The sequence below is a fragment of the Folsomia candida genome, unplaced genomic scaffold (genome assembly GCF_002217175.1).
Source record: "Folsomia candida strain VU population unplaced genomic scaffold, ASM221717v1 Fcan01_Sc021, whole genome shotgun sequence".
NCBI classification, from domain to species: domain Eukaryota; kingdom Metazoa; phylum Arthropoda; class Collembola; order Entomobryomorpha; family Isotomidae; genus Folsomia; species Folsomia candida.
Genome location: NW_019091213.1, coordinates 2,265,042 through 2,277,352, shown reverse-complemented (window position 1 = coordinate 2,277,352; position 12,311 = coordinate 2,265,042). Strand labels below are relative to the sequence as shown.

Below are 12,311 nucleotides of genomic sequence, written 5' to 3'. Positions count from 1 at the left end.
CTGCACTTTGGGTATGTATGTACACATGTAAGTAAATACAAAGGTGGACGGTCAGTCAGTCAGTGAGGCATGCTAACTATCCACTTCTTGGTATCATTATATCATCATCTCACTTACTCATTGCATTCGTAATGGTAATGCTTTAACATTTAACAGCAGTATGGTAATTGGAAATTATTGGGTTAAACAGAATCCGGCAGCAGGGATAATAAACCTTCAAGAAATACCAGCACCACCATCATCGCTGCATCGCGTTTTGTTTGTTGCAAACAATAATGACGTGAAGGAATAGTGCTTCGAGGAAGATTCGTCAAGATTTTGGAGTCTTCGTAGTCCAGTCTTCAAAAAATAGCGATATTGAACAGAGTGCAGTTTCCTTCAAGCCGTGTTACTGATCGAGTTTGTTCATCTTATTTAATAATTAATTAAGCAAGTCAAGTTAAAATAATGAATATTCGATAACCAATTTCTATTGTGAAATACAAGTATTAAGCACGATAGCAAGTGTCTAAAATCTACAGTTTTCTGTAACAAATGCACCTCGTCTCAAAACTGTGAGCAATATGAGACTGCCCCAAACTTCTACCCCAGGAATCGTTCTCTTGCTCGTCTCACTTTCCCAGATCCACGGACAAATCGCGTTCGATGTGGGCAATCGTGACTAAATATCTTAAAGTGACAATTTTAATGTCATACTACTTGGAATTATTGATATGCATTCTTGATTCTAGGGACTTCAGACGATAGTGATTCAATTTGACGATGCCGTAACAACAAACGCGCCTGCTTGCAGCACCCCGGACGGTGTACGTAATGCGTTTTGGTTGGTCGTTTAGCAGTAGCTACCTAGATTTCGAATTTGAATAAATGAATTAGCAAATGTGTCAAGGGAAGCGGTTAAAGAAAATAATTAGCAATTCCCTTAAAGCTATTAATGATCCGTGTTTGAATGTCACTGGTGATGAGATGAATGTGGTTTGTTGCATGTCTGCATAATATTGAAATTATCAATGTTTTCATGCCTGAATTTTAAAACAGAGGCAAGGTTTCTGCAAACCTCTCGCTCAATGTGCCATCTTCTACGCGGAAATCCCCACTTTGCTGGAAAGGTACACACAATTATTGTCATCATTTTATTGTCCCATTTCCCATCCCGTATCATATCGCGTAGACCCTGTGAAACTAAGGCTGGTCAAAAAGGCGTTTGTTGTCCTATCGACAACGCCCAACAAGTGGTTGGACCTCGGCAAAAACCGCAGGGCACGGGCGTGGGTGCCAACGGAGTTCTCACGGCACCCCCGCCCCCTCAAGTCGTCATTCCTCGATTGAGTAGGAAGGAACTGGAGAATATTGCGGAGCGGAGTGTCGCAAAGTTTCAAGAACGGGTGGAACGTATTTCAGATTTGTTATTTAACAAGAGAGTTAGTTACACATTATTTCGCCCAATTAAATTGGGTAAAGAATTTGGATTAATCTCGCTATAATTAATTAGGTGACGATTCCGAAAGGGTCTCCAGCAGCAGCGCATCAAAAGTTTTTTGAGACAACGAACCAAGTTTTGGACAAGGGGAACGACGCCCAGCTGAACATTGAAGCTTCACAAAACATCGTAAACGAGTAGGTTTACTTTGTTGCAATGCTAAGCAAATTGTACTTGCAGAATTATCTTATGTACAATTTTCAGCCTGAACCTATCTCCGGAACAAGGGACATTTGGTCTGCCTCAGATAACCGTTCGTGGAACAAAGGTTAATATATGAAGGAATCATTGAGAAACTTGCATTCAAATTTTTAACACTGTTCTTCTTTTGCACAGGTTGAGAGTACTTGCCCCCCAGTGTCACGATGCAACCCAAACTTTCCTTACCGTACAATGGATGGAAGTTGCAACAATAAGCAGAATCCTGATTGGGGCGAGTCGTTAAACAATTAAATAAATTCTTTAAGTTAAAATAACAATTTAAAATTTTGCTTGTGCAAATTTTTAGGTAAAAGTCAGACCGCATTTCAAAGAATCCTCCCACCCAAATATGGAGACGGTATGCAGTGATTTGAGCATGAATACAAAGGTAAAAATGTTTCAATTCTAATTCCACATTTTTTAGGGATCAACAGTCCAAGGGCTCAAGCAAATCGTCAACCACTCCCGTCAGCAAGGACGATAAGTGATCGTTTCATTACGGATGAGAACAGACCGTACAACAATCTGACGTGAGTGAATATTTGTCCGATGAGAAACGTCAAAATCTTTAATAAAGTGAGGCATACATGTTGAAACGATATTATTTACAGGCTGATGGTAATGCAGTGGGGTAAAAAACAGTGTTTATCAAACTCATCTCGTGCATGACACATGTAAATATCATAATAGAATTTATGTGACTTTTTTGTTAAATTAGGTCAATTTTTAGACCATGACCTCACCCACACGCCAATTGTCAAAGGGAATAATTCAGTAGGAATCTCTTGCTGTCAAAATGGACAACCTCTCCCAGAAAAGTAAAACATTCCTGCAATATCCGAATTTTAATTCAGCGTCAATTTACTCTTATGAAAATATTTCAGCTTACGACACCCAGATTGTTTCCCGATTGAGGTGAGTGATACAGAGTCTGTACAAAATCTGTAGTAATTTAATTTATTTGCTTTATTTAGATCTCATCAGAAGACTCATTCTATCGTCGGTTCACGCAGCGTTGCATGGAATTTGTTAGGTTTGAATAGTGCAATCCTAGAAATATTCCTTAATAGTTACTTGATCATTAATTTCCTCTAGATCCTTGCCAGCTCCTCGAAGAGAGTGCAATTTTGGTCCCAGGGAACAAATGAATCAAATCACGGCGTATATTGACGGCTCAAATGTACGATTTTCAAATAAGATTATCTCGGTATTTCATAATGGAAACTTCTATAATTAATTTATTTCTACAGGTTTATGGATCTTCTGACAACAGGGCACGATCCCTCCGAGAAGGGGTCGGAGGCCGTCTTCTCGTTCAAACTAATCAACGCACCGAACTTCTCCCTGCAAATTCAAACGAGTGTTCGAACGCGGCTCAGGACCGATTCTGCTTCAGAGCTGGAGATCTTCGAGTTAATGGTAACATTTTTTCAATAAAAGAAATATGAATGATGTCGATAATTGTTGACATTTCTATTTCTAAGAACAAGTCGAACTTGCCCTCATGCACACGATTTGGCTTCGCGAGCACAACCGCATCGCTCGAATCCTTCAGGGTCTCAATCCCACGTGGAGCGATGAAATCCTGTATCAAGAAACGCGACGCATCGTAATTGCAGAGTTGGAGCATATCACGTACAATGAATTCCTCCCACTAATTCTTGGACCCGATTACATGCGAACCTTTGAGATGCAACCGAGGCAAAAGGGCTACACTCGATTGTACAATGAGGAAATCGATGCCAGTATCACGAATGCATTTTCAACGGCTGCCTACCGATTTGGACACTCTATGGTTCAAGGGATCATTCAGTGAGTTGCCTTAAATAATCCAGAAAGAAATATTTATTCGTATCGTGTTTTCAGAACGTTTTCGAAATTTGGTTCTTCTCGTACGATGCCATTCGCGAAAACCCAATTTCAGCCTTTTCAACTTTACGATTCTCTGGATGACCTAGTTCGTGGCCTGACTAACCAAGAGTCTCAGAGAATGGACCACTTTGTCTCAGAAGCTGTAATTGCATACGCTTTCTTTCTTTTCATATTGTCATTTCATGCCAGGTTTATGATGTTTTTGGCAAACATGTAGATTACGAACCATTTGTTCGAAGGGTCATCTGGGTTTGGATTGGATCTCATGGGTAAAATTGGACGCGATGATCTTTCCCCTGAGAATTAAGTACCTCATAAAATTTACGCTGTACTTGTTTACAGCTTTGAATATTCAACGGGGCAGGGACCACGGGCTTCCGTCCTACAATGATTGGAGAGAAGTTTGCAGTCTTAAAAAAATTGGGTCGTGGCAGGAACTCGTTGGCGTAATGGATGATTCGGTGCGTGAATATTAACACGAGGAGGATAATTATTGTGATACCGTGTTTTTAATGTTTTTTGTGTACTTACGAAATGAATCACCAAATGGTGGATTAATAGGCAGTCCGGATTCTGAGCCAGTTGTATCCAAGTGTGGACGAAATTGATTTATTCGTGGGAGGAATAGGAGAGCGACCCCAATCTGGAGCTGTGCTGGGCCCCACCTTCGTCTGTATTGTGGGTGTAAGTGTACAATTACGTCTCAATTTAGTTAATATACTCCAGCAACGGATATAATGAAGCGGAGTGCGAATTGTCGGAGGTTAAAAATATTGACGGCGTTGGTAAATTCATGGTGAAATTTCCTATAAATGGCGAGACATTTGAAAATTAAGGCCCAATGTGGCGTTTGACCTAACGCCAAGGATAACTTGACCGCAAGGACCCCATTTTCGAGTTAGACCGAGGGTCAAAAATTAGAAGCACAATGGCCAAAACCATGTTTGATTATGAGAGATATGAGTCCTACTGGGGATATCATGCTTGCGGACGGACGGACGGACAAAACGATCACAAAAACTCTGCATCTCTTGGTTCCGCTCGTTGATAAAATATGTACAACTTATGTATGTCATCCACTTTCAGGATCAATTTTCGAGGTTGAGGAGAGGAGATCGATTCTTTTATGAAGAAGTGAGTTCCAGGTTCACGGAAGGTACTGGTGAAGACGATAGAATCATAACAAACTGTGATATAACAGTAGTTTCATAATATTTATGGATGCATGTGTTTGATCTTTTGAAGCCCAACTGGACCAGATACGGAAAGTGAGCTTGGCCAGAATCATTTGCGACAACTCGGACGATATTTCCGTTATACAACCACTCGTTTTTCAACAAGCTTCTTTCTTGTAAGTGATCAGTTTGTTGCACTTTCTCCTCGTGTATGTGCATATGCATGACTTCAGTCCAGTCCCTGAGACACCTTTGCACATATACTCTCCATCGTTGTGCTGTTTTGCATTGAAAAATGCGTAAAAAATTGAACTACAAAAGGATGACTAGAAATTTAAATTGTCAGACATTTGTCCGTGACAGTTTGCTTAATTAAATTGAATTTGTAACAGGAACCAAAGACAACCATGTAATACGGAAGTCATCCCAAAATTGGATCTAAAATTTTGGACGGAGAAACGAAGAGAAAGCACTCCCACTCAAGGACCACCACCACAACAAAATCAAAATTTTAACCAAAATCGACCTAATCAGAGCTTTAACAATCAGAATCAAAACCAAAACTTTAATCAGAATCAGAATTTTAATCAGAATCAGAATTTTAATCAAAATCAGAATTTTAATCAGAACCAAAATTTTAATCAAAATCAAAACTTTAATCAAAATCGGCCAAACCAAAATTTTAATCAGAATCAAAACCAGAATTTTAACTCCAATCAATCCCCCAACAGAAATCCGTTCCAAAATCAAGGCCAAAATTTCCAAAGTAGTAATTTCCAACAAGGTGGCAATAGGCAAAATTTTGGGGGAGGAGGAAACTTTAATCGTGGATAAATCTTAGTAAATCTTTAGCTAGAAATAATATTTACTTACTGCACATAATCATAAGGTGTTTGTTAATCCTGTTGTTTTCTGCCTGTTAAAATAATCGAATTTCTTAATACCGGTGACTAAGTAAATATACTCAGAGTATGGAAACTGTATGCAAATCAATTATTTTAGCACACTTACCGAGTCTTGGACCAAAATTCTTGCACTACCATAAACTTATTTCGTTGCTCCAACATCCAACTTGACTAGAGCTGAACGAACAAACGCTTATAAATCTGGGCAACGCTTACCCGAACAGCTCTGGTCAACCGGTCTGCTTTCTTCGTTACTTAATTATTAGCACAACGACTTATCGAAAATTGGTACAGTAAAACCGGGATGATCCATGAAATCCCATTACTGTACAGACGGTCATCTCTCTACGTACTTACCAATACCGTCCCGTTACGCCGAATGCAATTACGATGCGTATCTACTCGCAGAGTCTGGACAAAAAAGTAGAATGTCTGGAAAATGGTTGATACTGCTCCAGCATCGAATTAATTTATTGCTGACACGTACCACCAACATATTGATTCGTGCATCCAGCAATACGAACGAAGGTAGCATTGTCACCGCGATTTTCCTAATATTTCTCATTCATCATTATTAAAATGTGAGGAATACATAAATAAAAGTGTGTGGGAGCATTATGATGGAGACGACAGCGACCAATTTGTTTTAGGGGAGCTAACTGGTGGCTTTTTTGGACCCTCCGTCCCGTACATCACCCAACGAGCTGGGCTAATTGTATAATAAGTTTTGTGGTCGACGAGTGTCGTGCACCTGTACCAGGTGTCAAGTGGTTTGCATTACACTGGTGGTGAGAATCCGCAGCCATTTTCACGAGCATAACCCGATTAAGTAGCTTTGGTGTTAAATTGGGTTCTAATCGGAACTGGATTATACATGGATTTAGTACGTATATTTATGGATGTATGTAGATCCTCATTTTATGGAATTGAACTCTTGGAACGTTCTCTCCACTTCCGTCAAATATGTACATGTGAATATTTTTAACATTGTTTGGCTAAATTACGTACTTAAAAATAGTAATAAAGTAAATATTTTCGCTAGAAGGGCGTGATGTCCCATTGAAAGTACAATGCTTGAGGTTTTGCAATTTGAATTTTATTAATCATACACGTAACATATTGATTAATATATATTGACTCCACGTTTACATAATATTTATAAATTGGGATTATTTTTATTCGCAAATTTCTAGCATGAAATAAAGACACAATTATTATGAGAGTATGTATTAAAGATGAATGCAAATCGTATATTGCGGTATAAGTATAACTCATTTACATATTAATAACAGCACGTGCATATATTTGCGAGATGGTGTAAATTGGAAGGAAATGGAGGGCTCTGGATAATTGAATTAGGTATTTCATTTACGTAAATGCGTAGCATTGTTTCATGCGGCCTTATTTATTTCTTGTTTGATAAATATTTTATCAATGTCCAGTTTTTGTGGTTGCATTTTTTCCATTAATAAGTATATATGCACCTTAAACTTAAAAACATGAATTGAAAATATTGTGTGGCAAAGTTTTAAAAATTTAGTCCTAATTGTAAAAGTAAATTTCCACCAAAGCCACAAAGAAATTAATTTATGCACATTATTCCAGCTATGCCATAATTATCTGTAATAACAATAATTACACACGGAATTTTCCATTCTCGGTCAATTTTACATTAAAGTATTTCCCAAGTGTTCAAAGTATTTGTGTTTTCACGTATATTGTTATGCAAATATTAAGTATAATCAAACCGTGGATAAAAAATACTTGAGAATAAGCCCAGCCAAGTGTATAATTAATTCTTCTTAAAAAATTAATTTGTTCATGCGAAAAAAAGAAAAATTTACACATGAGTTGAGAACTTGATGCCTGAAAGTGCGTATGTCGCATTCTCTTAATTGCTGCTGACCACAATTTATCACCAGCACGTTTTGACAACCTTATATGAAATAAATGATGAGATAGAATTTACTCATTGAGCGAATTGATGGGCAAAAAATATTTTTGTTTGTTTCATAATTTTCCTACATCCATCCTTCAATTATGTGGAGTAGTAGTTTGTTCACAAAGCATGGTCCTCAAATTGGTCTGACACCACAAACCAACCAAGGTGAGCTTACCTTATTATGGATCAAGTACGAAAGAGGTTTCGACTGACAAAGATGCATAATTATGGCAAATAAGGTGGTCATATTCCACGATTTGGTCTCCATTCTCTGTACCTGAGTCGTTGAAATGAGTTGAATTCGACGCTACAAATTTCCCTAATATAGAAGCTCAATTGTAACATTTGAAGTAATTGGAAAAAGTCCAACGATTGTTTTAAAATTGTTGTGTGCCAAAAAAATAGAGCTGTCGTTGAAGCAAGAGCGTTACAATTGCTCCGAGTGTGTTAAATGTATCGAAACCTAAAAGTCTTTGAACTTTCAAGTCAGAAATATTTACTTGCGTAAAAGTGCATCATCCACGTTTTTTACAACTAACTGCATGGCGTTGTGAGAGGTGTGCAGTGCAGAGGAAATTTTAGTTGAGCATCCCATACTGCATATTTCTTAAGCGAGTGCGAGCGTAAATTTTACAGTTCTCAAGTTCAACGTGTGGAATGAATGACTTTATCTTCAGAAGTGCATAAGTAGATGAATCAACCTCATTTATGACTGTATAAATGCTTGATTATAAACAGTCTCAGTTTATTTAGTTGCATTTGAAATGCCATTCGCAAACAACAAGCATGATTTTATTGAATTTGCAAAATAATTGAAGTAAGGTAAAGTAGATATTTAGTTAAGTCAACATGCAGAAGCTGCCCACAGTATTTGTGTGGGGAGGGGTCTTGTTCTTAATTGTGTCTGTGATATGTGGATGGATTCTGGGTCCTTTTGTGATACGAGATCAAATTGTCAGGGTAAGCTACAAACACAAGGTTTTCCTGGGGTTTTAACCACTGGTCAAAATAGCCGTCCAAAACCGGCATTAGACACTGAATTTTGCACGTCCAAAGTGCCTTAATGAAATGTCCAAAATAGAAAATGGGGCACAGTGTTACAAGTTATTCGTTATTGAATCGTTCGATAATCCGACGATGTACATATGTGTAATCTCCTATTAATTTTCAGCATTTAGGTATGTAATGTGGCATGGGTTTGAAAAGGTCTTCATTGCTCACAAAAAAACATGTGAAAACAAAGTTTTTCCAAACTTCTTGGTATTACACACCAAAATGATCAAAATCAATCAATCAATGTGCATTGATTCGCAAAAAAGTCTTTAACAAAAAAATTGTAACATTTTGCCTCATTTTTCAATGTTGGACGCTTTTGGACATTTTGGACACTTTTGAACGGTGTTCAGTCCAAAAAGAATTCTGTGTAAATATCAAAATTTTGTGATGCATGCAATAAATCATGTTAAATGACCACATTGCTTTCACTCCTATGAAACATGTACATTTTAGTAAAATGCATGTAAAATTTTACATTCAACTGTGACAACTTTCATAAGGTTTGCGCTATTTAATTTTGCAATCCGATCTACATAGATGGCTCAATTACGAAATAACACATTTATCTGGGACAAATGGACAAACCCCACGAATGAGATGTTCCTTCGCGTCTACTTCTTCAATGTGACCAACCCCTCGGACGTCGAAGCAGGGGGAATTCCTATCTTCCGACAAGCCGGACCATTCACCTATGAGTATGAACTTCCTTTAGCGTATGAAAGTGCGCTTTTAAATTGCAACTACCTGATTTAGGGAAACGCGATTCAAGGAAAATCTTGCCTACCACGAGCAAAATGACACCATTAGCTACACGCAACCAGTGACGTATCACTTTCGCCTGGATTTATCTTCCGGATCTGACAAAGATTTGCTAACCGTTCTCAATATTCCATTGGTGGTAAATATCTATGATACCCTGTCAAATAATCTGAATTGATGCTAAGGTGAAGTATGTAAAAATGCTGCATTTTGTAGGGAATTTCTGCCCGTCTTCATACCTACTCATCTTTTATTCGCTACATGGTTGGAACGTTCCTGACTCAATATGAGGAACCCCTTTTTGTTTCCAAAACCGTAAAGGAGATGCTCTTTGATGGGTATTATAACGAAATGGTGGACGAATTGCAACATTTGACTGGGGAAAACTTTTTTCCCGATGCATTGGTCGGTGTTTTAGTAGGAGTAAGTAAATAATGTGGATAAGAATATCGTCGCTGTTCTTGCAAAAGTTGTCGGTTGAAACACAGAAATCGCCTTCAAAACCAATTGGGAGTTATCGGATGCATTTTTGGGAGATATGAGACTCCATAAGTATAACATGGTGTCACGTTTTCCCCGCATTTTCATCTGACAACTTCTATTTCCGACTGGTTTAGAAGGCGACAACTAGTGCAAGAACAGCGACGACATGTTACAGATATTTTTCGTTCCAGTAATTGTCTCAGTAATCAATTGATTCGTTGTTCTTCCACAGAGAAACAATTCTCACGAAGGTTTGTACGAGGTTTACTCTGGAATAAAGGACTCCACTCGGCTGGGCGAGATTGCCTCGTTCAATGGTCACCGTCACCTCTCCGCCTGGCCCAGGGAGCCTTGCAACATGATCAACGGAAGCGATGGGTCCGTTCTCCCCCCGCTCTTGACCAAAGACTCCGTCCTCCGAGGATTCCATCACGATGTTTGTCGCTCATTTTACATCACATTTACGGGGGAGGTGGAGTACGAGGGTGTGGCTGGGTACAGGTTCGAACCACCAGAAGCTCAGTACCTGGGTCCCAAGAAGAATCCAGACAACGCCTGTTTTTGCTTGGAACCCAAGGAGGATTTCTCAAACTGCTTTGAAGACGGGGTTTACTCCGGGGCGGGGTGTCATCGAGGTGGGTGATTATCTGATTACTTATCAAGATGGATAAGATTAAGATGTGTGTAACATATTTCTTAGACGGACCAATCACCATTTCTAATCCACACTTTATGTATGCGCCATTCTACCTGAACAAAACCAAAGGGTTGATGCCAGATAAAGAGAAACACGGGCTGTTTGTAGACCTGGAACCGGTGAAATGCTTTTAGATACTCGTCGAGTTTTATAATGCATACATCAGTAACATTAGTAATAACTCTTTGCATTGGTTTTACAGAGTTCCGGACTAATTCTGCGGGCAGCGAGACGAATGCAAATAAATGTGGATTTGAAACCGAATCGGGCCGTGGATGGGATGCATAATGTGCCATCCATGCAATTTCCTATTCTTTGGGTGGAGGAGGTATCCATTTATTCAGCTTTAATGAAGTGAAAAATTTGCATATGTACTTAAAACCTGATGATTCGTGTTACTACTTGCGCAGACATTTGTGCTGGATAAGGAGGTTCACTCGAGCCTCCTGTACTACTTGGTGCTGGCGGAGACAACGCTTCAATTTGGGAAGTGGGTGTGCCTGGCAGCCAGCTTGGCTCTCCTCGTCGTGGCCATCACCATCTACGTCGCCAGGGCTCGGAATAAATCCTATATTTACAATTAGTACGAGTTTCTAGTTTAAAATCTGTTAATTTATAATACGTCCATAAATAAATCTATTCTTCTATGCATCACTTTAAATTTTACGATGAATATTTTAGAATTTTGCTGCTTTACATGCAAACTTTACATTTTGACAGCAAACGAACAATGGAGATCTCCCAGCAGTGAAGCCTCACAGATTTTAACCAAATTAGTGGCAATCGATCATAAATTTATTTAATATGAAATTTAAAAGAAAACACGATCTGCCAAGACTAAGGTTTGGCGGAGATATTTGCATCCAAAGAGGAGAAAACCGGCAGTAAATGTAGAAAGTGTACAGTGTATCAACTTTAAGGTGCATTTTCTCCTCTTTGGATGCAACTATTTCCGTCAAACGTACCCATTTGGAGATGGTGTATGTGAATGTCACACTAATTAAGTTTGTGATCGATAGATACTAATTTGGTCAAAATTGGAGAACATACGCTGGGAGACCTCCATTATATGTACATACTTGTGTAGCAATTAAGGCTCACTGATTTCCTAAAATTGATTTATCTGGGTAAATCCATCATTGAGCAACTTTCTGCTTATCAAATTGACGTGGAATTAAGGAACGAGTCAAACTCCACAATTGTATTGCATCTGGATTTAGGATGAGACATGAGCCAGACCGGAAGCAGTTTTCCTTATTTCCTGACCCTGACATCATGAACATGAACCCACAAGCCAAACCCTGCCTTTGAATGAGCACATATTTATACACGACTACTGGTTCGTTGGATGGCTTGGTGGTGGTGGTGATCGGAGGAGAAGAAGAAGAGTCGGTTAATAAATATATCATCATCCGTTTTGCATGCATTAAGTACTTACCTCCACAAACATTTGACTACTTTTTTCCCAAATGCTTCTCATGTACTTACGTCCGTATGTACGTACGTACCTCTTAAGAAGAAGAATAGACCAGAATATGTAATGAGTCGTCTTCTTCACAACATGAACATTTTTCGAGCCCGGCCAAATAAAAGTTTGCATTTTGTTTTACATTCGAGTTAAAAAGACGAACAATAGGACATATTATTGCTTTTTCTGTACAGTTCGAATTTGATGAAGTATTGATTACATTTATTGATCGGATATGCATATTTAATGTAAAGTAATAAAGTATATAATGCC

At 38.6% G+C, this 12,311-nt stretch overlaps 2 protein-coding genes across 3 annotated transcripts; both read left to right on the top strand.

Annotated features, from left to right (window-relative positions):
- The first annotated feature begins 60 nt into the window (after positions 1-60).
- LOC110858630 (peroxidase) lies at positions 61-5,711 on the top strand. 2 transcript variants are annotated; one of them, XM_022107457.2, is made up of 23 exons: positions 61-647; positions 741-806; positions 1,039-1,109; positions 1,172-1,421; positions 1,493-1,617; positions 1,685-1,748; positions 1,817-1,913; positions 1,989-2,039; positions 2,106-2,211; positions 2,293-2,312; positions 2,400-2,499; positions 2,566-2,596; positions 2,656-2,714; positions 2,777-2,861; positions 2,932-3,100; positions 3,166-3,493; positions 3,548-3,695; positions 3,771-3,822; positions 3,896-4,014; positions 4,115-4,237; positions 4,640-4,709; positions 4,799-4,904; positions 5,121-5,711. In XM_022107457.2, the coding sequence occupies exons 1-23, from the start codon at positions 564-566 to the stop codon at positions 5,560-5,562; spliced, it is 2,766 nt and encodes a 921-aa protein (XP_021963149.1). In that variant the 5' UTR covers positions 61-563; the 3' UTR covers positions 5,563-5,711. The 2 variants fall into 2 exon arrangements, with proteins under 2 accessions (XP_021963149.1, XP_021963148.1); XM_022107456.2 differs by having other exon boundaries at positions 732-806.
- A 2,154-nt stretch (positions 5,712-7,865) lies between these two features.
- LOC110858583 (lysosome membrane protein 2) lies at positions 7,866-11,231 on the top strand. The gene is made up of 8 exons (XM_022107401.2): positions 7,866-8,535; positions 9,169-9,326; positions 9,385-9,529; positions 9,607-9,813; positions 10,106-10,508; positions 10,574-10,689; positions 10,773-10,898; positions 10,981-11,231. The coding sequence occupies exons 1-8, from the start codon at positions 8,425-8,427 to the stop codon at positions 11,152-11,154; spliced, it is 1,440 nt and encodes a 479-aa protein (XP_021963093.2). The 5' UTR covers positions 7,866-8,424; the 3' UTR covers positions 11,155-11,231.
- The last annotated feature ends 1,080 nt before the right edge of the window (positions 11,232-12,311 follow it).

Bases quoted from the DNA above. Each gene is read 5' to 3' on its own strand.
- LOC110858630 (XM_022107456.2), top strand. From the start codon at position 564: ATGAGACTGCCCCAAACTTCTACCCCAGGAATCGTTCTCTTGCTCGTC. The intron at 1,914-1,988 runs GCGAGTCGTTAA...GCAAATTTTTAG, and splicing joins TAAGCAGAATCCTGATTGGG to GTAAAAGTCAGACCGCATTT. The intron at 2,313-2,399 runs GTAAAAAACAGT...TTGTTAAATTAG, and splicing joins GCTGATGGTAATGCAGTGGG to GTCAATTTTTAGACCATGAC.
- LOC110858583 (XM_022107401.2), top strand. From the start codon at position 8,425: ATGCAGAAGCTGCCCACAGTATTTGTGTGGGGAGGGGTCTTGTTCTTA. The intron at 8,536-9,168 runs GTAAGCTACAAA...CGATCTACATAG, and splicing joins TACGAGATCAAATTGTCAGG to ATGGCTCAATTACGAAATAA. The intron at 9,814-10,105 runs GTAAGTAAATAA...GTTCTTCCACAG, and splicing joins TGGTCGGTGTTTTAGTAGGA to AGAAACAATTCTCACGAAGG.